At 37.9% G+C, this 26,033-nt stretch overlaps 2 protein-coding genes and 1 long non-coding RNA gene across 5 annotated transcripts in view; 1 reads left to right on the top strand and 2 right to left on the bottom strand.

Annotated features, from left to right (window-relative positions):
• Positions 1 to 15,069, bottom strand: part of LOC309489405 (protocadherin beta-7-like) — an 87,751-nt gene extending 72,682 nt beyond the window's left edge. The window contains exon 1 of one of the 3 annotated variants that reach the window (XM_082158182.1): positions 12,416 to 15,069. In XM_082158182.1, the coding sequence (XP_082014308.1) occupies positions 12,416 to 14,821 (2,406 nt within the window). In that variant the 5' untranslated portion in view covers positions 14,822 to 15,069. Of the gene's footprint in view, positions 1 to 1,147; positions 3,835 to 12,415 lie in introns of those variants that run through there. The other 2 variants (XM_082158180.1, XM_082158181.1) reach the window with 2 other exon arrangements.
• LOC309488896 (uncharacterized protein) overlaps positions 1 to 26,033 on the bottom strand; it is a 173,628-nt gene that overhangs the window by 124,654 nt on the left and 22,941 nt on the right. Inside the window, exon 5 of the mRNA XM_082157314.1 lies at positions 23,498 to 25,907. Within this exon, the coding sequence (XP_082013440.1) occupies positions 23,498 to 25,907 (2,410 nt within the window). The remainder of the gene's footprint in view (positions 1 to 23,497; positions 25,908 to 26,033) is intronic.
• LOC309489427 lies at positions 3,813 to 15,491 on the top strand. The gene is made up of 2 exons (XR_014202412.1): positions 3,813 to 3,917; positions 15,161 to 15,491. It is a non-coding gene; the product is annotated as an uncharacterized lncRNA (long non-coding RNA).

Raw genomic sequence — 26,033 nt, 5'->3', positions numbered from 1 at the left:
ATATTTGAATAATATCAGCGTCGACGGACTGTTACTCCATTTTGTGAGGCGTTTATTCTTCCAGACAGAGCTCATACGGCATACATTAAGTGTGGGAGGAGAGACGCATCAGTCTGCACTCTTGGTGAATAGCGACACTGCGAGTATTTTTCTGTTCATTGCATCTTTCATGTATTTATTAAAAAGACAACAGTGAATAACCAAGCGAAGTCATGTTTTTCATCGCGTAATTTAGTAAAAAAAGTCAATTATATACATCAAAATATATTGGAAAGGAACTAAAAACGTCACGCATTCGGAGATAAACCAAAGACAGTGCTGTCGCTGTTCATGCGTGTGGTGCTGAAACCTGATGACCTCAAATACATTGGACAAGAAATTACTGTAACTTTGAAATCATATTAAATAAAGGAGTAAGCTCGTTTTAAAAGAAAATGGAGGCTTAACCTTTTATTCACCGCTTCAAACTAATTTAGTAAGACTTAAAGTAGATGTATATTGTACTATCAGCCTCAAAGTGAAAATTCAAACACTTTAGACCATCTACCTTAAAACTTACTAAAAAACTAAGTTTGGGTTTTAGACTAAAACAACAAATCAATATCGTAACAAACTGTCAAATATGACAGAGATCAAATACACAACTTTATCAGAAATTGCCATATTATATTTTCTAAACTCGTTTGAAGACCGCTATACCCATTAACACAATATAACAGGGGGGAAAATATATGCATGGACATTTCTCAAAAAACGGACTTTTGTATCTGTGTCCATAATTGATGAATGCAGCGCTCAAGTACTGTTAAATGTGTGTATAAAGTATACATTAATAAGATAAAAAAATAAAAAAATCGCGACCTAAATAATCTGGACCATTAAAATTGTTTCCATTATAGCACTGGCAAAAGCATTTGATAAGATAATTTGAAATGCCGCAAAAGAAGAAAGATGATAGTACTTTTATACATATGTAATGCAGCGTCAGGTTCTAATAAATTATCACTCAAGTCCTTTCTTTAAATTGGAACCCCCTTAGTGAAATAAGTGATATTATTAATTCTAATATCATTTAAAATGTATAATCAGCGGAGACACCACGAAATGCAAAATAAAAAGGAGTCCAGAGGAGTTAAGCCTCTCTTACCTCATCTTCAATTCCTGTAACATCTAGTGTTATCATGCTCGAGCCAAACTGAATATTGTCTTCCTTTTTTACAGTCCCAGCAAAAGGAAGTGTGTTTTCATTATACGATGTCACAAACTTGAAGTCACTTGTGCGCGAGCCTGTGGTTAGATACGCGTCATAATTGTAAGAGCTGCGGAGAGTTCCTGCTCCATCCACCTCTGCATAGTTGGGAGGCAGATAGGCGCTGGGAACAGCAACTGCTCCATCAAACAACAGTCTGGGCTTTCTCCTGTGACAAAACTTCACTGCCAAGATCAGTATGATGAACGTCAGGAAGAAGGTGCACACGGAGACTAATGCAATGATCAAGTATGACGTTACTTTAGAGTTACTGTCCTCATAAGTCATATCTTTAAGTTCAGGAACTTCAGAAAGGTTGTCAGAAATCAGTAAATTCACAGCACAGGTTGTAGACAGAGATGGCTGACCGTTATCCTTCACTGAAATAACAAGGTTCTGCTTCATATTGTCAGATTCAGAAATGTCTCGTTGTGTTTTGATCTCTCCACTATGGAGACCAATGGAGAAAAGTCCCGGATCAGTAGATTTCAAGATCTGATAGGACAGCCATGCGTTCTGTCCAGAGTCAGCATCTACAGCGATCACCTTGGAGACCAGAGACCCTGAGAGACTCGCTTTAGGGACCATTTCAGTCATTAAAGACTTTCCATCTGGAACAGGGTATAATATCTGTGGAGAGTTATCATTCTCATCTGTTATGAAGACTTTCACAGTCACGTTACTGCTGAGTGGAGGAGAACCATTGTCTCTGGCAACAACTTTGACACTGAAGTTTCTGAACTGCTCATAGTCAAATGATCTTACAGCATGAATCACCCCTGTATCTCCATTAACAGACAGAAATGAGGGCACTGGGACCCCATTGACTTCACTGGGTACCAGAGAGTACAGTACAGTCCCGTTCTGTCTCCAGTCTGGGTCATTTGCACTGACAGAACAAACAGAAGTGCCTGGTTTGTTATTTTCACTTATATAAGCACTGTATGTCTGCTGCTCAAATACAGGAGGATTGTCATTCACATCTGAGACAAATAAATGAATTGTCATGGATGTGGATAATGGTGGAGATCCTCCATCTGTGGCTGTGATGGTAATGTTGTAATCAGATTCTTTCTCTCGGTCTAGAGCTTTTGTAGTTACTAGAGAGAAATAGTTTTTAACAGATGGGTTCAGTTTGAAAGGAACATTTTGCTGAACAGAGCAACGAATCTGCCGGTTTTCTCCTGAGTCTTTGTCTTGAACATTAATGATTCCCACTTCAGCACCTGGATCAGAGTTTTCAGGTATCGGGTTATTCAAAGACTTAAGGATGATTCTAGGTGGATTATCATTAATATCAGTTACATCTATGATAACTTTAGCAGTTGATGCCAGTCCAGAGGCATCTTTGGACTGAATTGTCATTTCATAGTTTTTTTCATCTTCATAATCAATTTCTCCAATCACCACAATTTGTCCTGTTGTTTTATCAATAGAAAATAATTCTACAGCTTTATCTGAAATTCTGCTGAATTCATACGTCACTTCCCCGTTTTGACCTTCATCAGCATCAGTGGCGCTCACTCTGATTATTTCTGTTCCTGAAGGAGTATTTTCAGCCAGAGTGACCTTATAAACAGGCTGACTAAATACTGGGACATTATCATTGGCATCTAGAACAGTGATGTGTATGACAGCAGTGCCAGATCTCTGCGGTGAACCACCATCAGTGGCTGTGAGGATCATATCTATCTCCTTCTGCTGTTCACGATCCAGCTCCTTTTCCAACACGAGTTCTGCGTATTTCCCTCCATCTGCACTATCATGAACATTCAAAACAAAATGCGTGTTTCTCTCCAGTGAATATCCATTGACCGCGTTATGTCCGATATCCTTGTCATGCGCTTCATCCAAACGGAATCGCTGGCCTTTGTCTGCTGATTCGGTGATTTCAAAATTAATACGCTCATTTTGAAATCGTGGCGCGTTGTCATTTATATCCTGAATGTGCAGAATTATTCGGTGCACTTCAAGAGGGATTTCCAGGACGAGCTCATAACTGAGAATGCAGGACATTCGAGAACCACAAATTCCCTCTCGGTCTATTGTCTCTGCCACGATTAAATCACCAGTATTCAGATTAATATCACAATACCGTTTGCTGCTGTCCTCCGTGTCTATCCGAGCTTTACGAGCAGATAATTGTTTCACATCCATCCTGAGATCCTTGGCTATATTTCCAATCACATACTGGCGCTTCGTTTCTTCTGGAATATTGTAGTTCAGATCTGCACAGACGAGTTTCAGAGGAAACAGAAGGAGAGCAACGATCCACGCAAAGAAAGGAACTGCAAATAATTTGTATTCCATTTTTGAAGATTTGATGTTGCACCTGTCCAACAGTAAATAATCTTTTGACGGATGATATTCAAATAATTATCTCAGTGTCGGAGGACGGTCACTCCATTTTGTGCGGCGTTTGATTCAATCTTCAATTTTCTACCAGACAGAGCTTTTACTGCATACATTACGTGTGGGAGGAGAGACGCATCAGTCTGCACTCTTGGTGAATAGCGACACTGTGAGTATTTTTCTGTTCATTGCATCTTTCACGTATTTAACGAAAAGACGACAGTGAATAACCAAGTGAAGTCTTATTTGTCAACGCGTATTTTTCTAAAATAATCATTTACATACATCTACTACGTATTGGAAAGGAACTATAACTGTCACGCATTCAGAGATGAACAACTGACAAGTACTGTCGCTGTCCACACATATGGTGCTGAAACTTGATTACGTCAAAGATTTTGGACAAGAAACTACTTACGTAGCTTTGAAATCATATTAAATATACGAGTAAATCCGATCGTAAAAGAAAGGGAGGCTTATCCTTTTATTCGCCGCCTCAAACTAGCCTAATATAGTAAGACGTAGATGTAGATTGAATCAGCGTGAAAGTTAAATATTTAAAATAAATTAGGCCATCTACGTTAAAGCTTAAGAATATATATATATATATATATATATATGTTTGGTATTTAGACTAAAACAACAACACAATATCGTAACAAACTGTTAAATATTGCAGAAATTAAATACACAACTTTACTAGCAAATGCCATTTTACTATTTTTTTGAAGACCGCTATACCTATTAACAAAATATTAGGGGAGACCGGGGACAGTTGCAACACTTTTTGCATTTTCTCTCAGTTACTCGGAGACTTTTTGGACTAGACCAACCAAATTTGTATATATTAAACTTGCATATGTGTGCTAATTACCCATACCATTTAAAGATGATTATATATGATATATCGTTCACAGTATTTATTTGAATGGAAGAAGTCAGATGTTGCAACTGACCCCAACCCAGGGGACAGTTGCAACACAAACCACAGGGACGGTTGCAACATGTTAAAAATACCTTAAATTTCATTAATTAACTTAAGCTTTTTGTCTCAATGAGCATAGAATTCTGAAAATATTAACTGTTTTAGGCCTACTATAATATTATTTATTTCAATAATATTATTGTAGCCTATTATTTATTTATTTAGTCATATCAAATAACAGAATTGAGTTTTGTTTGTTCATGTGTAGAACATAGGCCTACATAGATTCAGTGTGTAGGTGTTACAGATGCTATTCAATCTCTCCATATTTCAGTGTCAGACAGGAAGAATTTAACAATTTGCAATGCAACAAACTTTTATTAAACATGCAATTTATAACATGTTGCCACCGTCCCCAACCCTATCAGCCATGACAGAACATCATATGCCTGCTAGACACACTGACTTTGACACATGCTAACCATGTCACTTAGAAGTCAACAAAACAGTAATTCAAACGAAGTAAGTTTTGATTAATTCATACAAAATTTCAGGACAGTATGACAAAAATATATCTCATGAAAATGTTTTACTTTCATACCTCCAAAACAAGTTTTGTTCAATAAATGCAGCAGCAGATGTTGAATATGTCTACTGTCTTCTTGGTGGGTGGAGGGTCTAACTGTGCATGTGCAGTATGAGTGACATCAATCTAGCTTGTTTCTGATTGGAGAAAAATGACATGTTGCAACCATCCCCTGTTGCAACTGTCCCCGGTCTCCCCCTATAGTAAAAAATAAAAATAAAATAATAATAATAATAATAATATATACAGAGAAATTCCTCAAAATGTTTGTGTCCAGAATTGATTAATGCAGCGTTCAAGTACAAGGTTTGTAGGAATACATTTATGAGATCAGAAATTCGCCACATAATGTGGACTATTTAAATTGTTTTCATTAGCAGTGGCAAAATCATTTGATATGAAATGCGGTAAAAGAATAAAGATTATAGTACATTTATACGTAGTACAGCGTTAGCTTCTAATAAATTACCACACAAGTGTTTTGTTTTTGTTTGTTTTAAAAAAAAAAATGGAACCCCCTTAATAAAGTCAGTGGTATTATTTATGCTAAAATCATTTAAAAATGTATAATAAGCGGAGACACCATGAAATGCAAAAATAAAAAGGAGTCCAGAGGAGTTAAGCCTCTCTTACCTCATCACCAATTCCTGTAACATCTAGTGTTATCATGCTCGAGCCAAACTGAATATTGTCTTCATTTTTTAGAGTCCCACCAGCAGGAAGCGTGTTTTCATTATACGATCTCACAAACTTGAAGTCACTTGTGCGCGAGCCTGTGGTTAGATACGCGTCATAATTGTAAGAGCTGCGGAGAGTTCCTGCTCCATCCACCTCTGCATAGTTGGGAGGCAGATAGGCGCTGGGAACAGCAACTGCTCCATCAAACAACAGTCTGGGCTTTCTCCTGTGACAAAACTTCACTGCCAAGATCAGTATGATGAACGTCAGGAAGAAGGTGCACACGGAGACTAATGCAATGATCAAGTATGACGTTACTTTAGAGTTGTTGTCCTCATAAGTCATATCTTTAAGTTCAGGAACTTCAGACAGGTTGTCAGAAATCAGTAAATTCACAGCACAGGTTGTAGACAGAGACGGCTGCCCATTATCCTTCACTGAAATAACAAGGTTCTGCTTCATATTGTCAGATTCAGAAATGTCACGTTGTGTTTTGATCTCTCCACTATGGAGACCAATGGAGAAAAGTCCCGGATCAGTAGATTTCAAGATCTGATAGGACAGCCATGCGTTCTGTCCAGAGTCAGCATCTACAGCGATCACCTTGGAGACCAGAGACCCTGAGAGACTCGCTTTAGGGACCATTTCAGTCATTAAAGACTTTCCATCTGGAACAGGGTATAATATCTGTGGAGAGTTATCATTCTCATCTGTTATGAAGACTTTCACAGTCACGTTACTGCTGAGTGGAGGAGAACCATTGTCTCTGGCAACAACTTTGACACTGAAGTTTCTGAACTGCTCATAGTCAAATGATCTTACAGCATGAATCACCCCTGTATCTCCATTAACAGACAGAAATGAGGACACTGGGACCCCATTGACTTCACTGGGTACCAGAGAGTACAGTACAGTCCCGTTCTGTCTCCAGTCTGGGTCATTTGCACTGACAGAACAAACAGAAGTGCCTGGTTTGTTATTTTCACTTATATAAGCACTGTATGTCTGCTGCTCAAATACAGGAGGATTGTCATTCACATCTGAGACAAATAAATGAATTGTCATGGATGTGGATAATGGTGGAGATCCTCCATCTGTGGCTGTGATGGTAATGTTGTAATCAGATTCTTTCTCTCGGTCTAGAGCTTTTGTAGTTACTAGAGAGAAATAGTTTTTAACAGATGGGTTCAGTTTGAAAGGAACATTTTGCTGAACAGAACAACGAATCTGTCGGTTTTCTCCTGAGTCTTTGTCTTGGACATTAATGATTCCCACTTCAGTACCTGGATCAGAGTTTTCAGGTATCGGGTTATTCAAAGACTTAAGGATGATTCTAGGTGGATTATCATTAACGTCAGTTATATCTATGATAACTTTAGCAGTTGATGCCAATCCAAAGGCATCTTGGGCATGAATTCCCATTTCATACTTTTTGTCTTTTTCATAATCAATTTCTCCAGTCACCACAATTTGTCCTGTTGTCTTATCAATAGAAAATAATTTTGCAATTTTGTCTGATATTCTGCTGAATTCATACATCACTTCCCCGTTTGGACCTTCATCAGCATCAGTGGCGCTCACTCTGATTATTTCTGTTCCTGAAGGAGTATTTTCAGCCAGAGTGACCTTATAAACAGGCTGACTAAATACTGGGACATTATCATTGGCATCTAGAACAGTGATGTGTATGACAGCAGTGCCAGATCTCTGCGGTGAACCACCATCAGTGGCTGTGAGGATCATATCTATCTCCTTCTGCTGTTCACGATCCAGCTCCTTTTCCAACACGAGTTCTGCATATTTCCCTCCATCCGCAGTATCATGTAGGGTCAAGATGAAATTTTTATTTTTCTCCAGTGAATAGCTATTAATAGCATTTTGACCGATATCCGTGTCATGAGCCTCATGCAAACGAAATCGCTGGCCTTTAACTGCTGATTCTCTGATTTCAAAGTTAAAACGGTCACTTGGAAATTGTGGTGCGTTGTCATTTATATCTTCAATATTCAGGATTATTCGGTGCACTTCAAGAGGGTTTTCCAGGACGAGCTCATAACTGAGAATGCAGGGAATTTGAGATCCACAAAGCTCCTCTCGGTCTATTGTCTCTGCCACGATCAAATCACCTGTATTCAAATTAATATCACAATACCGTTTGCTGCTGTCCTCCGTTTCTATCCGAGCTTTACGAGCAGATAATTGTTTCACATCCATCCTGAGATCCTTGGCTATATTTCCAATCACATTCTGGCGCTTCGTTTCTTCTGGAATATTGTAGCTCAGATCTGTACAGACGATTTTCAGAGGAAACAGAAGGAGAGCCACGAAAAACGCAAAGAAAGGGACTGAGAATAATTTGTATTCCATTGTTGATGTTGAATCTGCCCAACAGTAATTAATCTTTGAAGGATTATATTCCAATAATACTAACGGCATCGACGGATTGTTATTCCATTTGGTGAGGCGTTTATGCTACCAGACAGAGCTCATACTGCATACATTACGTGTGGGAGGAGAGACGTATCAGTCTGCACTCTTGGTGAATAGCGACTCTGTGCGTATATTTCTGCTCATTGCATTTTGCTTGTGTTCTATTAAAAGACGACATGCAGGAATGAGCCAAATAAAGTCTAACATTTTTCAAAGCCCGTTGCTGTGCAATATTTATTCACTTAAACGAATTATACTGTAAAAGCTGAAAAACGGAGACTCTTTTCGAGGTAAAGCACAACAGTCAGTGATGGCGCTGTCCAGGCATGTGGTTCTGAAACAGGATGACCTCATAGACAGATATGATGAAAAAATTGTGACGAAACCCTACATTTATATTAAGTGAGTAAATTCGTTGTACTAAGAAAGTCTTTTTCACCAGTTCAAACTTATTTTTATATATTAAATTTTAAATGTTGTGCATTGTTTTTATTATTCTTATTCTTATTCTTATTATTCTTTTTTATTTTTTATTTTTTTTATTTTTTTATTTTTTTTATTACTTGAACAAAAATTACAGAACAGGAGCAAATAAAACAAACAAACAAAACCAAAAATGCCAGGGTTAAGGATACAAAAATATAAAATACAAGAAAGTGATTAAAAACAAAACTGAATAATAGACCAAACAAACAATAAAAGGCTTTGTTGTTTCACAAAATCTTAAATGTATTCAGCTTTTTTGTTTGTACAGTCCTTAATGGAAACCATATAATTTATTTCAATACCACAGAAATAAGATGTTTCTGATTACTAAATTTACAAGACTTAACAATATACCTTCATTTTCCAGACTCTTTTCATATATAAAAAAAAAAAAATGTTTGAATAACAAAAGAAAGTTGCATTCCAATTTGTCATTAATACATTTAGAAACTTCCTACCATAACCTCTTTGTATTGACAGTGCCAAAAAATATGACATACAGTTTTAGCAAAAAACAAAAAGAATACTTTTTTGTTCAATGTCTTTGTTAAACTTGGATAGAAAATTGTTAGCGGGGTACATTTATTGCAATTTCTTAAATTAAATTTCATTGACCTTATTTGTAGTAATATATTTATTAGGTAACAGCCAGACCTTACTCCAATTAATAGTTCCAATAAACCTTGACCAATTAGGAAATTATGTGGTTTACTCACTACTTCTTTTTGAAAAAGGGAATGTATAGCCTTATTATTATTTTTGCTTGTCGAAAAACAAACTTTACCACAGAACGCATCAGCTAGATGAAATAAAGACACATGTTTAGAGTATGAAATACCTCTACATAAAGAGACAACACCCGAAGAAATAGCACCAATTACAGAGGCAAATTCTTTAGGGGAAATGGGGATGTTGAAGCATGAAAAGAATTCATATTCCACACAGAATTAGTGTTTTTTTTAAAAAAATATTTCAACCAGTTAATTTAAAATAGTGTTATTTATAATAGATTTCAAAACATAGAAAAAATTTAATCAAGCCCACCATTTTTATATGGATGAACAATTACAGATTTTCTAATATAATGTATACGGTTTTTCCACAAAAAAGTTCAGCATTTTTTTGCTCAATTATCTTATTTATTTTAATATCTGTATGTGTCAAGTAGCAACATAAGCCTAGAAATACCTTCAGCCTTAGACAGCAGAACACAACGTTTGAGAAACAAGTACCTCTGTAACCAAATATTAAATCTGTTCTTTACTTTTTTTAATCACAGGGTCAAAATTTTGTGAGATTATCTCCATGCTCATTTTTAGTAATAACCATACCCAAATAAGTTGGATCATCATTTACAGGAATATTACAAATTGTTCTGGCATGGCAACTTTTTAAAGCAAACACTTCACATTTTAGTAAATTAAGGCAGAGACCTAAGGCACTGGAAAAAAATTAAATGAACTTGACAGCTGACTGAATTTGATCAACATTTTTCAAGAAAAGAGCAGTGTCATCAGCCAACTGACTTATCAGGACACTTCTCTCTTCAACTTGAATTCCTTTTATCTTGCATGATTTAATGAGCAAAACGCCTGAGCAACAATGAGAAAGAGGTAATCGGAAATTGGGCAACCTTGCCTAACTCCTCTTTCCAGATAAAATCTTTGTGTAGTGCCATTATTTAATTTCACAGAACTATTTCCACCTGCATAAAGAGTTTTCATGGCATTACAGAAATAAGCTCCAAACCCAAAGTGTTCTAAACAGTAAAAAAAATAAACGGATGCTCAACAGAATCAAAGGCTTTAAAAAAAGCTTTAAAAAAAGTATAAAGCTATTATCTTTTATAAGGTCAGAATAATCAATAAGATAAAACAAAAGTCTGATATTATTAAATATACATCTGTTTCTCATAAACCCAGATTGATTTTCGTCAATAATGGAATCTAATACTAATTTGAACCTTTGGGTAAAGACATGAGCAAATATTTTATAGTCATTATTCAACAGACTAATGGGTCTCCAATTATCAATTAGCAACAAATCTTTCTTGGACTTAGGAATCAAACAAATTACACCTTGCGTCATAGTTGTAGGAAGTTGTGAGCACTTTAAGCTTTTAGAGTATACTTCAAAAAGAAATGGGGCAAGAATCTCAGAAAACTGCTTATAGAACTCCGTAGTAATTCCATCGTTACCAGGTGATTTATTACATTTTAAACGTTCAATAGCTTGCTTAATTTCCGTAATAGTTATTGGGAAATCACATAACTTTTGGTCCTTTTCAGTAATTGTTTTTACATTCTTAAAATGTTTACAAAAAATATGTCATATTATGCTCACTGATTTTAGAAGTGTATAAATTAAATTATGGCAAAAGCTAGAAATTATGTCAACATTTTCTGTAATAGATCCATTAATATTCATTTTAGAAACATAATTTAGTTTAGCCCTTGACTTTTCAAGTTTAAAAACATAAGCAGACATCTGCTCTCCATGCTCTAACCACTTTTGCCTTGATCGAATAAAGGCTCCTTGTTCTCGCATTCTGTACATATTATCAAGCTCATTTTGCAGCTCTGTTAGACGCAATCTCTGTCCTTCTAATAGGTCCACTGTGGGAATGGCTAAGATTTCACTAACAACTTTCTCTTCCATAAGACATTGTGATTGAACTAATGTGCTTCTAAACTTCCTCAAATATTTTCCGATTTCAAATTTTAATAATTCCCAATTATGACTAAACAAACCTTCCTTTTTGGCTTGAATCCAATAATAATTAATGAGTTTTTCCAATTCCTGTTTAACAGCACTTAATTTAAGCAAAGAACTATTCATTTTCCAGTATGAATGATACAATTTGTGTTTGGAGAAATATTCATTTTGATTAATAAGGCCTTATGGTCAGTTAACGGTGTTGCCATAACATTAACAAAAATATTGCTCCAATCAAAATGGTGAGAGACAAGCCAAAAATCAATCCTAGAACGTCTAGAGCCATCCTTGTTACTCCAAGTATACACAATATCATCTTAATTGTTCTCTCTCCATATGTCAATCAGATCAAATCTGTCCATAAACAATTTTAGATTAATTTATATTTTTATATTTAATATTTAAATTTGAAGGTAGTCTATTTATTCATTTAAAACAACATTGAAATCACCCCCTATTGTTAAATAAGAATCAGGCTATTTGGATAACCAATGTGTAAGCCTTTCCTCCAACAAACATAATAACTGGTCACTATCAGATTTACAATTATATCCATAAATTTTAACTACTATAAAAAATACACTAAAACTTTTTAAAATTAAGCATATAAAGTGGTCATTTTTATCACAGTCCAAATGCAAAACCTCACCACCATTATTTTTCAGGCAAGAAACCCCTGCTGAGTGTTCTGTTCCATGAGACAGCCAACTATCACTACCCAATTGTGATCTCCAAAAATTAACATCAGAGGCAATAGAGTGAGATTCTTGAAAAAAAAGAATTTGAATTTGAAAAATAAGTCATTATTAAACCGCTTAGTAAACAAAAACAAAGCCTTACGCTTAATGTTTTCTCTTAAACCCCTGGCATTCAAAGAAATAATAGAAAATGACATAAACAACTAACTCTGAATCAACAAAACAGAAGAAAAAAAAACCCTGGATAAACAGCAAGCCTTATGAAAATGAGTCCAGAGTAGTTAATCCTCTCTTACCTCATCTTCAATTCCAGTAACATCTAGTGTAATCATGCTCGAGCCAAACTGAGTATTGTGTTCCAGAGTACCACCAGCAGGAAGTGTGTTTTCATTATACGATGTCACAAACTTGAAGTCACTTGTGCGCGAGCCTGTGGTTAGATACGCGTCATAATTGTAAGAGCTGCGGAGAGTTCCTGCTCCATCCACCTCTGCATAGTTGGGAGGCAGATAGGCGCTGGGAACAGCAACTGCTCCATCAAACAACAGTCTGGGCTTTCTCCTGTGACAAAACTTCACTGCCAAGATCAGTATGATGAACGTCAGGAAGAAGGTGCACACGGAGACTAATGCAATGATCAAGTATGACGTTACTTTAGAGTCACTGTCCTCATAAGTCATATCTTTAAGTTCAGGAACTTCAGAAAGGTTGTCAGAAATCAGTAAATTCACAGCACAGGTTGTAGACAGAGACGGCTGACCATTATCCTTCACTGAAATAACAAGGTTCTGTTTCATACTGTCAGATTCAGAAATGTCTCGTTGTGTTTTGATCTCTCCACTATGGAGACCAATGGAGAAAAGTCCCGGATCAGTAGATTTCAAGATCTGATAGGACAGCCATGCGTTCTGTCCAGAGTCAGCATCTACAGCGATCACCTTGGAGACCAGAGAGCCTGAGAGAGTCGCTTTAGGGACCATTTCAGTCATTAAAGACTTTCCATCTGGAACAGGGTATAATATCTGTGGAGAGTTATCATTCTCATCTGTTATGAAGACTTTCACAGTCACGTTACTGCTGAGTGGAGGAGAACCATTGTCTCTGGCAACAACTTTGACACTGAAGTTTCTGAACTGCTCATAGTCAAATGATCTTACAGCATGAATCACCCCTGTATCTCCATTAACAGACAGAAATGAGGATACTGGGACCCCATTGACTTCACTGGGTACCAGAGAGTACAGTACAGTCCCGTTCTGTCTCCAGTCTGGGTCATTTGCACTGACAGAACAAACAGAAGTGCCTGGTTTGTTATTTTCACTTACATAAGCACTGTATGTCTGCTGCTCAAATACAGGAGGATTGTCATTCACATCTGAGACAAATAAATGAATTGTCATGGATGTGGATAATGGTGGAGATCCTCCATCTGTGGCTGTGATGGTAATGTTGTAATCAGATTCTTTCTCTCGGTCTAGAGCTTTTGTAGTTACTAGAGAGAAATAGTTTTTAACAGATGGGTTCAGTTTGAAAGGAACATTTTGCTGAACAGAGCAACGAATCTGCCGGTTTTCTCCTGAGTCTTTGTCTTGAACATTAATGATTCCCACTTCAGTACCTGGATCAGAGTTTTCAGGTATCGGGTTATTCAAGGATTTAAGGATGATTCTAGGTGGATTATCATTAATATCAGTTATATCTATGATAACTTTAGCAGTTGATGCCAATCCAGATGCATCTTGAGCATGAATTCCCATTTCATAGTTTCTTTCACTTTCATAATCAATCTCTCCAGTAACTACAATTTGTCCTGTTGTCTTATCAATAGAAAATAATTTTGCATTCTTATCTGACAATCTGCTGAATTCATATGTCACTTCCCCGTTTTGACCCTCATCAGCATCAGTGGCGCTCACTCTGATTATTTCTGTTCCTGAAGGAGTATTTTCAGCAAGAGTGACCTTATAAACAGGCTGACTAAATACTGGGACATTATCATTGGCATCTAGAACAGTGATGTGTATGACAGCAGTGCCAGATCTCTGCGGTGAACCACCATCAGTGGCTGTGAGGATCATATCTATCTCCTTCTGCTGTTCACGATCCAGCTCCTTTTCCAACACGAGTTCTGCATATTTCCCTCCATCTGCAGTATCATGAACATTCAAAATAAAATGCTTATTTCTCTCCAGTGAATATCCATTGACCGCGTTATGCCCAATATCTGAGTCATGAGCCTCATGCAAACGAAATCGTTGGCCTTTAATTGCTGATTCAGTGATTTCAAAGTTAAAACGGTCATTTGGAAATTGTGGCGCGTTATCATTTATATCCTGAATTTGCAGAATTATTCGGTGAACTTCAAGGGGGTTTTCCAGGACGAGCTCATAACTGAGAATGCAGGACATTCGAGAACCACAAAGCTCTTCTCGGTCTATTGTCTCTGCCACGATTAAATCACCAGTATTCAAATTAATATCACAATACCGTTTGCTGCTGTCCTCCGTGTCTATCCGAGCTTTACGAGCAGATAATTGTTTTACATCCATCCTGAGATCCTTGGCTATATTTCCAATCACATACTGGCGCTTCGTTTCTTCTGGAATATTATAGCTCAAATCTGCACAGATGGTTTTCAGGGGAAACAGAAGGAGAGCCACGAAACACTTAAACAAAGGACCTGAAGAAAGTATGTATCCCATTTTTGAAGATTTGATGTTGCACCTATCCAACAGTAAATAATCTTTGAAGGATGGTATTGTAATAATTAAATCGGCGTCGACGGACGGTTACTCCATTTTGTGAGGCGTTTATTCTACCAGACAGAGCTCATACTGCATACATTAAGTGTGGGAGGAGAGACGTATCAGTCTGCACTCTTGGTGAATAGCGACACTGTGAGTATTTTTCTGTTAATTGCATCTTTCATCTATTTCTTAAAAAGACAACAGTGAATAAGCAAGTGAAGACTGATCTTTGTCAACGGGTTTATTTGTAAAATAATCATTTGCATCTATATATTTTGGAAAGGAACTAAAAAGGTCACGCATTCGGAGATAAACAACAGACAATGCTGACGCTGTCCATGCTTGTGGTGCTGAAACCTGATGACCTTAAAGATAATGGACAATAAATTGCTTACGTAACTTTGAAATCATATTTAAAAAACGCGAAAATTATTTTTAAAAGAAAAGGGCTTATCATTTTGCTAGCCGCTTCAAACAAACTCAGAAGTACTGTACTATGAGACTCATAGTGAAATGTTGAAACACATTTAGACCATCTACGTTTTTTTAGAGTAAAGGAACGTTTTTAGAGTAGAACAATAACACAATATAGTAAAAAAATATAAAAATAAATAAATAAAAAAAATCTGGGAGAGATCAAATACACAACTTTACTAGCCAATGCCTAGACTTTTGTTTTTGTGTACAAAAATGTATGAATGCAGCGTTCAAGTACTATAAAAGGTGTGTAGGAAGTATATACATTTATGAGATAAAAAAATTCTTGAGCCAAATAATCTTGACCATTTCATTTGTTTTCATTATAGCAGTGGCAAAAGCATTTGCTAGATAAGATCATATGAAATGCTGTAAAAGAAGAAAGATGGTACTTTCATACTTATGTAATACAGCTTGAGCTTTTAATATATTAGCACCCTATTCTTTCTTTAAATTGGAGCCACCTTAATGAAGTAAGTGATATTATTAATGCTAATAACATTTTAAAATGTATAATCAGCGGAGACACCACGAAATGCAAAAATAAAAGGAGTGCAGAGTAGTTAATCCTCTCTTACCTCATCTTCAATTCCTGTAACATCTAGTGTTATCATGCTCGAGCCAAACTGAATATTGTCTTCATTTTTTAGAGTCCCACCAAAAGGAAGTGTGTTTTCATTATACGATGTCACAAACTTGAAGTCACTTGTGCGCGAGCCTGTGGTTAGATACGCGTCATAATTGTAAGAGCTGCGGAGAGTTCCTGCTCCATCCACCTCTGCATAGTTGGGAGGCAGATAGGCGCTGGGAACAGCAACTGCTCCATCAAACAACAGTCTGGGCTTTCTCCTGTGACAAAACTTCACTGCCAAGATCAGTATGATGAACGTCAGGAAGAAGGTGCACACGGAGACTAATGCAATGATCAAGTATGACGTTACTTTAGAGTTACTGTCCTCATAAGTCATATCTTTAAGTTCAGGAACTTCAGAAAGGTTGTCAGAAATCAGTAAATTCACAGCACAGGTTGTAGACAGAGACGGCTGACCGTTATCCTTCACTGAAATTACAAGGTTCTGCTTCATATTGTCAGATTCAGAAATGTCTCGTTGTGTTTTGATCTCTCCACTATGGAGACCAATGGAGAAAAGTCCCGGATCAGTAGATTTCAAGATCTGATAGGACAGCCATGCGTTCTGTCCAGAGTCAGCATCTACAGCGATCACCTTGGAGACCAGAGAGCCTGAGAGAGTCGCTTTAGGGACCATTTCAGTCATTAAAGACTTTCCATCTGGAACAGGGTATAATATCTGTGGAGAGTTATCATTCTCATCTGTTATGAAGACTTTCACAGTCACGTTACTGCTGAGTGGAGGAGAACCATTGTCTCTGGCAACAACTTTGACACTGAAGTTTCTGAACTGCTCATAGTCAAATGATCTTACAGCATGAATCACCCCTGTATCTCCATTAACAGATAGAAATGAGGACACTGGGACCCCATTGACTTCACTGGGTACCAGAGAGTACAGTACAGTCCCATTCTGTCTCCAGTCTGGGTCATTTGCACTGACAGAACAAACAGAAGTGCCTGGTTTGTTATTTTCACTTATATAAGCACTGTATGTCTGCAGCTCAAATACAGGAGGATTGTCATTCACATCTGAGACAAATAAATGAATTGTCATGGATGTGGATAATGGTGGAGATCCTCCATCTGTGGCTGTGATGGTAATGTTGTAATCAGATTCTTTCTCTCGGTCTAGAGCTTTTGTAGTTACTAGAGAGAAATAGTTTTTAACAGATGGGTTCAGTTTGAAAGGAACATTTTGCTGAACAGAGCAACGAATCTGTCGGTTTTCTCCTGAGTCTTTGTCTTGAACATTAATGATTCCCACTTCAGTACCTGGATCAGAGTTTTCAGGTATCGGGTTATTCAAAGACTTAAGGATGATTCTAGGTGGATTATCATTAATATCAGTTATATCTATGATAACTTTAGTAGTTGATGCTAATCCAGATGCGTCTTTGGCCTGAATTCCAACTTCAAAGTTCCTTTCATTTTCATAATCAATTTCTCCAATCACCACAATTTGTCCTGTTAATTTATCAATAGAAAACAATTTTGCAGTTTTATCTGAAATTCTGCTGAAGTCATACATCACTTCCCCGTTTGGACCTTCATCAGCATCAGTGGCGCTCACTCTGATTATTTCTGTTCCTGAAGGAGTATTTTCAGCAAGAGTGACCTTATAAACAGGCTGACTAAATACTGGGACATTATCATTGGCATCTAGAACAGTGATGTGTATGACAGCAGTGCCAGATCTCTGCGGTGAACCACCATCAGTGGCTGTGAGGATCATATCTATCTCCTTCTGCTGTTCACGATCCAGCTCCTTTTCCAACACGAGTTCTGCATATTTCCCTCCATCTGCACTATCATGAACATTCAAAACAAAATGTTTGTTTCTCTCCAGTGAGTAGCTATTGACCGCGTTATGACCAATATCTGAGTCATGCGCTTCATCCAAACGGAATCGCTGGCCTTTAACTGCTGATTCTCTAATTTCAAAATTAATACGCTCATTTGGAAATTGTGGCACGTTGTCATTTATATCCTGAATTTGCAAAATTATTCGGTGCACTTCAAGAGGGTTTTCCAGGACGAGCTCATAACTGAGAATGCAGGACATTCGAGAACCACAAAGCTCTTCTCGGTCTATTGTCTCTGCCACGATTAAATCACCAGTATTCAAATTAATATCACAATACCGTTTGCTGCTGTCCTCCGTGTCTATCCGAGCTTTACGAGAAAGTAATTGTTTCACTTCCATCCTGAGATCCTTAGCTATATTTCCAATCACATACTGGCGCTTCGTTTCTTCCGGAATACTGTAGCTCAGATCTGCACAGACGATTGTCAGAGGAAACAGAAGGAGAGCAACGAAAAACGCAAAGAAAGGAACTGAAAATAATCTGTATTCCATTTTTGAAGGTTTGATGTTGCACCTGCCCAAAACTAATACATTTTTGACGGATGATATTCTAATAATTCTCTCGGCGTCGACGGACTGTTACTCCATTTTGTGAGGCGTTTATTCTACCAGACAGAGCTCATACTGCATACATTAAGTGTGGGAGGAGAGACTCATCAGTCTGCACTCTTGGTGAATAGCGACACTGTGAGCATTTTTCTGTTAATTGCATCTTTCATGTATGAAATGTCAACAGGGATCAACCAAGTGGAATCGTAGTGTTTTTCATAGCGTAATTTTGTAAAATAATCATTTACATAAATATATAGGCAACATATTGGAAATTAACTAAAAAAAAAAGGTTTCGCATTCAGAGGGAAAAGTAAACAGAGCGTTGTCGCTGTCCAGGCTCGGGGTGCTGAAACGGTTTTGTTTTTTTATTATTAATTTTTTTTATTCACCGCTTCAACCAAACTTAGTTCTGTAGTAGGTTTAAACGCACGTGTGTAGGATACACTGTACTATTGGCCTCACAATGATAAATGTTCAAACACTTTCAAACCATCTACGCTAAAACTTACCAAATAACTAAGCTTGGTTTTTAAACTAAAACAAAAAAGAAAAGAAAGCAACAAAACTTAAATCTAGCAGAGACCAAATACACAAGTTTACTTGCCAATGCCATGTTATTTTTTTTCTAATCAAAACAGACCGCAATTCACATTAATAAAATATAATAGGAAAAAAAAAATTATACAGATAATTTTCTTTAAAAACAGACCTTTTTTCGGAACTGATGAATGCAGCCTTCAAATATTGGTAAAGGCCGTGCAGGAAGTATATACATTTATGAGATCAGAAATTCGCGACCTACATGATTTAAAGTATTTAAAAATAGCCTTCATCATTAAAAGAAGAAAGACGATAGTAGTTAGAGATGATAGGAGTTTTATATGTAATACAGCGTGAGGTCTAATATGTTTCCCAAAATACTTTTACATTTTTAAACAGGAACCGCCCTAATAAAGTATGTGATGATAATGCAAATACCAATAAAAAATTTCAGCGGAGACAACATAAAATACAAAAATAAAAAAGGGTCGAAAAGAGTGAAGCTGCTCTTACCTCATCTTCAATTCCTGTAACATCTAGTGTTATCATGCTCGAGCCAAACTGAATGTTGTCTTCCTTTTTTAGAGTCCCTCCAGCAGGAAGTGTGTTTTCATTATACGATGTCACAAACTTGAAGTCACTTGTGCGCGAGCCTGTGGTTAGATACGCGTCATAATTGTAAGAGCTGCGGAGAGTTCCTGCTCCATCCACCTCTGCATAGTTGGGAGGCAGATAGGCGCTGGGAACAGCAACTGCTCCATCAAACAACAGTCTGGGCTTTCTCCTGTGACAAAACTTCACTGCCAAGATCAGTATGATGAACGTCAGGAAGAAGGTGCACACGGAGACTAATGCAATGATCAAGTATGACGTTACTTTAGAGTTACTGTCCTCATAAGTCATATCTTTAAGTTCAGGAACTTCAGAAAGGTTGTCAGAAATCAGTAAATTCACAGCACAGGTTGTAGACAGAGACGGCTGACCATTATCCTTCACTGAAATAACAAGGTTCTGCTTCATATTGTCAGATTCAGAAATGTCTCGTTGTGTTTTGATCTCTCCACTATGGAGACCAATGGAGAAAAGTCCTGGATCGGTAGATTTCAAGATCTGATAGGACAGCCATGCGTTCTGTCCAGAGTCAGCATCTACAGCGATCACCTTGGAGACCAGAGAGCCTGAGAGAGTCGCTTTAGGGACCATTTCAGTCATTAAAGACTTTCCATCTGGAACAGGGTATAATATCTGTGGAGAGTTATCATTCTCATCTGTTATGAAGACTTTCACAGTCACGTTACTGCTGAGTGGAGGAGAACCATTGTCTCTGGCAACAACTTTGACACTGAAGTTTCTGAACTGCTCATAGTCAAATGATCTTACAGCATGAATCACCCCTGTATCTCCATTAACAGATAGAAATGAGGACACTGGGACCCCATTGACTTCACTGGGTACCAGAGAGTACAGTACAGTCCCGTTCTGTCTCCAGTCTGGGTCATTTGCACTGACAGAACAAACAGAAGTGCCTGGTTTGTTATTTTCACTTATATAAGCACTGTATGTCTGCAGCTCAAATACAGGAGGATTGTCATTCACATCTGAGACAAATAAATGAATTGTCATGGATGTGGATAATGGTGGAGATCCTCCATCTGTGGCTGTGATGGTAATGTTGTAATCAGATTCTTTCTCTCGGTCTAGAGCTTTTGTAGTCACTAGAGAGAAATAGTTTTTAACAGATGGGTTCAGTTTGAAAGGAACATTTTGCTGAACAGAGCAACGAATCTGTCGGTTTTCTCCTGAGTCTTTGTCTTGAACATTAATGATCCCCACTTCAGTACCTGGATCAGAGTTTTCAGGTATCGGGTTATTCAAAGATTTAAGGATGATTCTAGGTGGATTATCATTAACATCAGTTATATCTATGATAACTTTGGCAGTCGATGACAACCCAAATGTGTCTTGGGCATGAATTCCTATTTCAAAGTCTTTTTCATTTTCATAATCAATTTCTCCAATCACCACAAGTTGTCCTGTTGTTTTATCAATAGAAAATATTTTTACAGCTTTATCTGAAATTCTACTGAAGTCATACGTCACTTCCCCGTTTGGACCTTCATCAGCATCAGTGGCGCTCACTCTGATTATTTCTATTCCTGAAGGAGTATTTTCAGCAAGAGTGACCTTATAAACAGGCTGACTAAATACTGGGACATTATCATTGGCATCTAGAACAGTGATGTGTATGACAGCAGTGCCAGATCTCTGCGGTGAACCACCATCAGTGGCTGTGAGGATCATATCTATCTCCTTCTGCTGTTCACGATCCAGCTCCTTTTCCAACACGAGTTCTGCGTATTTCCCTCCATCTGCACTATCATGAACATTCAAAACAAAATGTTTGTTTCTCTCCAGTGAATAGCCATTGACCGCGTTATGTCCAATATCTGAGTCATGAGCCTCATGCAAACGGAATCGCTGGCCTTTAACTGCTGATTCTCTAATTTCAAAATGAATACGCTCATTTGGAAATCGTGGCGCATTGTCATTTATATCCTGAATGTGCAGAATTATTCGGTGCACTTCAAGAGGGTTTTCCAGGACGAGCTCATAACTGAGAATGCAGGACATTCGAGAACCACAAAGCTCTTCTCGGTCTATTGTCTCTGCCACGATTAAATCACCAGTATTCAAATTAATATCACAATACCGTTTGCTGCTGTCCTCCGTGTCTATCCGAGCTTTACGAGCAGATAATTGTTTCACATCCATCCTGAGATCCTTGGCTATATTTCCAATCACATACTGGCGCTTCGTTTCTTCTGGAATATTGTAGCTCAGATCTGCACAGACGAGTTTCAGAGGAAACAGAAGGAGAGCAACGAAAAACGCAAAGAGAGGGACTGAAAATAGTCCGCATCCCATTTTTGAAGGTTTGATGTTGCACCTGCCCAAGGGCAAATTAATCTTTTGACGGATGTTATTCCAAAAATTCTATCGTCATCGACGGACTGTTACTCCATTTTGTGAGGCGTTTATTCTACCAGACATAGCTCATACTGCATACATTAAGTGTGGGAGGAGAGACGCATCAGTCTGCACTCTTGGTGAATAGCGACACTGTGAGTATTTTTCTGTTCATTGCATCTTTCATGTGTTTATTGTAAAGACAACAGTGAATAACCAAGTGAAATCTTATTTTTGTCTAAGCGTTTTTTGTTTTTGTTTTGTTTTTTGTAAAATAATAATTTACATACATCTATATATATTGGAAAGGAACTAAAAATGTCAGGCATTCAGAGATGAAGTACAACAGACAGCGATGTCGCTGTCCGTGCATGTCGTGCTGAAACCTGATGACCTCAAAGACATTGGACAAGAAAGCACTTACTTAGCTTTGAAATCATATTTAATAAACGTTCTTTTTTTTCTAATCTGTTTAACTGTTTGAATTCCCCCCCCCCCCCTTTGGTCTGCTATTGAATGGTTTAGTCCAGAGTACTGTTGCTGCTCGTTCACTGCTAAACGCTTGAGCCTAAGGTACTGTTGCTTTATTGTGAGATGCCCCAGTCTACAACTCAATTTTGCTATTGTACAGGTAGGCTACCCTGTTTATTTATTTTATTTATTTTTTTTATTTTATTTATATATATTTTTTGCTTTACCAATTAAGCCGTTATCCTCCTGATTGTTGTTTTTTCTTTATAACTTGGGAACGGTAGGGAGGTGGGCGCCATTTAATTTTGTGATCCCCTGTTTTCCCCTGGTTTGTGGCTAGATAGGGAGTGAGCGTACATAGACTAAACTTTTGTTTGTTATTTTGGCATTGCCCCCTCCTGCATTCTTTGTTATGGAGGGGGAGTTTCCCTCCTAAGTTGTACGGTTTATTCAAAAGAAACCTTGCTATACTTTGTGAGCCTTTAACAAAACTGTTAAAAAAGGACCTTGTTGTTTTGCTGTGGAAGGGCCCATGTGAATGTTCTCCTTAATCTTGTTGTGTTCTGCAAAAAATCCCTAGACACTATGACGTAACAGTGCCCAGAATTGATGAATGCAGCGTTCAAGTACTGTAAAAGGTCTGTAGGAAGAGTATACATTTGTGAGATCAGAAATTCGCGACCTACATGGTCCATTTCAATTGTTTTCATCAGCAGCGGCAAAAGCATAAATAGATCAAATAATATGAAATTCGGTAAATTAAGAATGATGATACTGTAGCTTTTTGAGCTATCAAAAATACACGGGGGCAGGACTGCAGCGTGAGAACAACAAAAGTAGTTTTTTATTAAACTTATCAGAAAACGCACATCTTCCAACCCCCCAAACTCTCTCTTGAACTCCTTCTTAAAGGGGACGTGTCAAATATGCATGCTGTCGGTGATGTGTGAATTATGTAGATCAGTGATGTGTGAACTTGTATCTGCCCCTAAAATAGTACTTTTATACAAATGTAATACAGCGTTTTATTAATGCTAATAACATTTAAAAATATATAATCAGCGGAGACACCACGAAATGCATAATAACAATAAAAATGAGTCCAGAGGAGTTAATCATCTCTTACCTCATCTTCAATTCCAGTAACATCTAGTGTTATCATGCTCGAGCCAAACTGAGTATTGTGTTCCAGAGTACCACCAGCAGGAAGCGTGTTTTCATTATACGATCTCACAAACTTGAAGTCACTTGTGCGCGAGCCTGTGGTTAGATACGCGTCATAATTGTAAGAGCTGCGGAGAGTTCCTGCTCCATCCACCTCTGCATAGTTGGGAGGCAGATAGGCGCTGGGAACAGCAACTGCTCCATCAAACAACAGTCTGGGCTTTCTCCTGTGACAAAACTTCACTGCCAAGATCAGTATGATGAACGTCAGGAAGAAGGTGCACACGGAAACTAATGCAATGATCAAATATGACGTTAATTTAGAGTTACTGTCCTCATAAGTCATATCTTTAAGTTCAGGAACTTCAGAAAGGTTGTCAGAAATGAGAATATTCACAGCACATGTTGTAGACAGAGATTGCTGACCGTTATCCTTCACTGAAATAACAAGGTTCTGCTTCATACTGTCAGATTCAGAAATGTCTCGTTGTGTTTTGATCTCTCCACTATGGAGACCAATGGAGAAAAGTCCCGGATCAGTAGATTTCAAGATCTGATAGGACAGCCATGCGTTCTGTCCAGAGTCAGCATCTACAGCGATCACCTTGGAGACCAGAGAGCCTGAGAGAGTCGCTTTAGGGACCATTTCAGTCATTAAAGACTTTCCATCTGGAACAGGGTATAATATCTGTGGAGAGTTATCATTCTCATCTGTTATGAAGACTTTCACAGTCACGTTACTGCTGAGTGGAGGAGAACCATTGTCTCTGGCAACAACTTTGACACTGAAGTTTCTGAACTGCTCATAGTCAAATGATCTTACAGCATGAATCACCCCTGTATCTCCATTAACAGACAGAAATGAGGACACTGGGACCCCATTGACTTCACTGGGTACCAGAGAGTACAGTACAGTCCCGTTCTGTCTCCAGTCTGGGTCATTTGCACTGACAGAACAAACAGAAGTGCCTGGTTTGTTATTTTCACTTATATAAACAGCATAATCCTGTAACTCAAATGTAGGGGGGTTGTCATTGATGTCTGAAACTTGTATGTTCAGAGTTATATTGGAGAATAAGGGGGGTGTACCTCCGTCCTTTGCTGTTATTGTCACATTGTAATTTTCGAATTGTTCTCGATCAAGCGAACTAGTTGTTGTGATAATGAAATAAGACTTGATGTACGTCTGTAGTTGAAATGGCAGACTCGTCGAAATGGAACAAGTAACCAGGCTATTCTCACCTGAATCCTGGTCCTTTACATTTATCACTGCGATCTCTGAACCAGGTGGGATGTTTTCTGGGATTTGGTTTTTTAGAGACTTTACAGATATAACCGGCGCGTTGTCATTGACATCATCTATTTCAATAACAACTTTACAGTGGCCTGTCTGACCTCCACCATCCTCCGCCTGCACTTCCATTTCGAACGAGGAGGCCTTCTCGTGGTCCAACTGTCCAGTAACAGATATTTCTCCATAATTTTCGTCAATTTGAAACAATTCTTTTGTGTTGTCGGATAGGTGATTGATATAATACGTTATTTGCCCATTTGCACCCTCATCCAAATCGGTTGCAGTAATTTTGATTACAGACGTTCCGAGTGCTGAACTTTCAGATAAACGAGTCTTGTACAAAGGCTGCGAAAACACTGGTGCATTATCATTCACGTCTATCACGAGCACTTCAATAACAACAGTTCCAGATTTAGGAGGATTTCCCCCATCGACCGCTGATAAAACCAAGGAATGCTCCCCTTTTGTCTCTCTATCCAGGCTGTTTTTCAAAACAATGTCCACATGCCTGTCTTTATTTGATTTTGTATCAAGAACAAAATGTTTGTTTTGACTGAGAATATACGTCTGAACTGAATTAATTCCAACATCCAAATCCCGTGCGCGAGCTATTTGTAATTTGCTTCCCGTCGGTGCCGCTTCGCTTATCTCAAGTTTAATTGAATCTTTGGGGAAAATAGGAGGGTTGTCATTGATGTCCTGGACCTCCAAAACAACGTTATGAAGCTCTAAAGGATTTTCAAGAATAAATTCAAAGTGCATGAGACAGGGGGAGGTTGTACCGCAAAGCATCTCTCGGTCGATTCGTTCCGAAACAAAAAGATTTCCAGAATCTAGGTCTACATCACAGTATCTTCTCTCCCCTTGATAATCCAGACGGGCTTTGCGAAACCTCAAGCGATTAGAATCCAAATTAAGCTCCTTACTTAGACTTCCAATAACATATTTTGTCTTTGTTTCCTCCGGCACAGAATAACGAACATCAGCAGTGGTAACGCAGAAGAGAAGCGACGTTATCCATAATCGCCATTTGGCCCAACACAATTTAAACGTTTTCGCCATGTTTTCTTGTATGTATTAAAGTAAAAACGTTGTTTCGAAATCTTCCTCACAAACAGCTGATTTGCGTGGATAGCACTGCTATTTCGACAAATGACTGTTGTTAACAGAATAGAAAAATACCCGCACCAAATGGGTGTGTTCT

Source organism: Leuciscus leuciscus (genome assembly GCF_965113295.1).
Source record: "Leuciscus leuciscus genome assembly, chromosome: 24".
In the NCBI taxonomy this organism is placed as follows: domain Eukaryota; kingdom Metazoa; phylum Chordata; class Actinopteri; order Cypriniformes; family Leuciscidae; genus Leuciscus; species Leuciscus leuciscus.
This window is presented reverse-complemented; position numbering and strand designations above follow the sequence as displayed.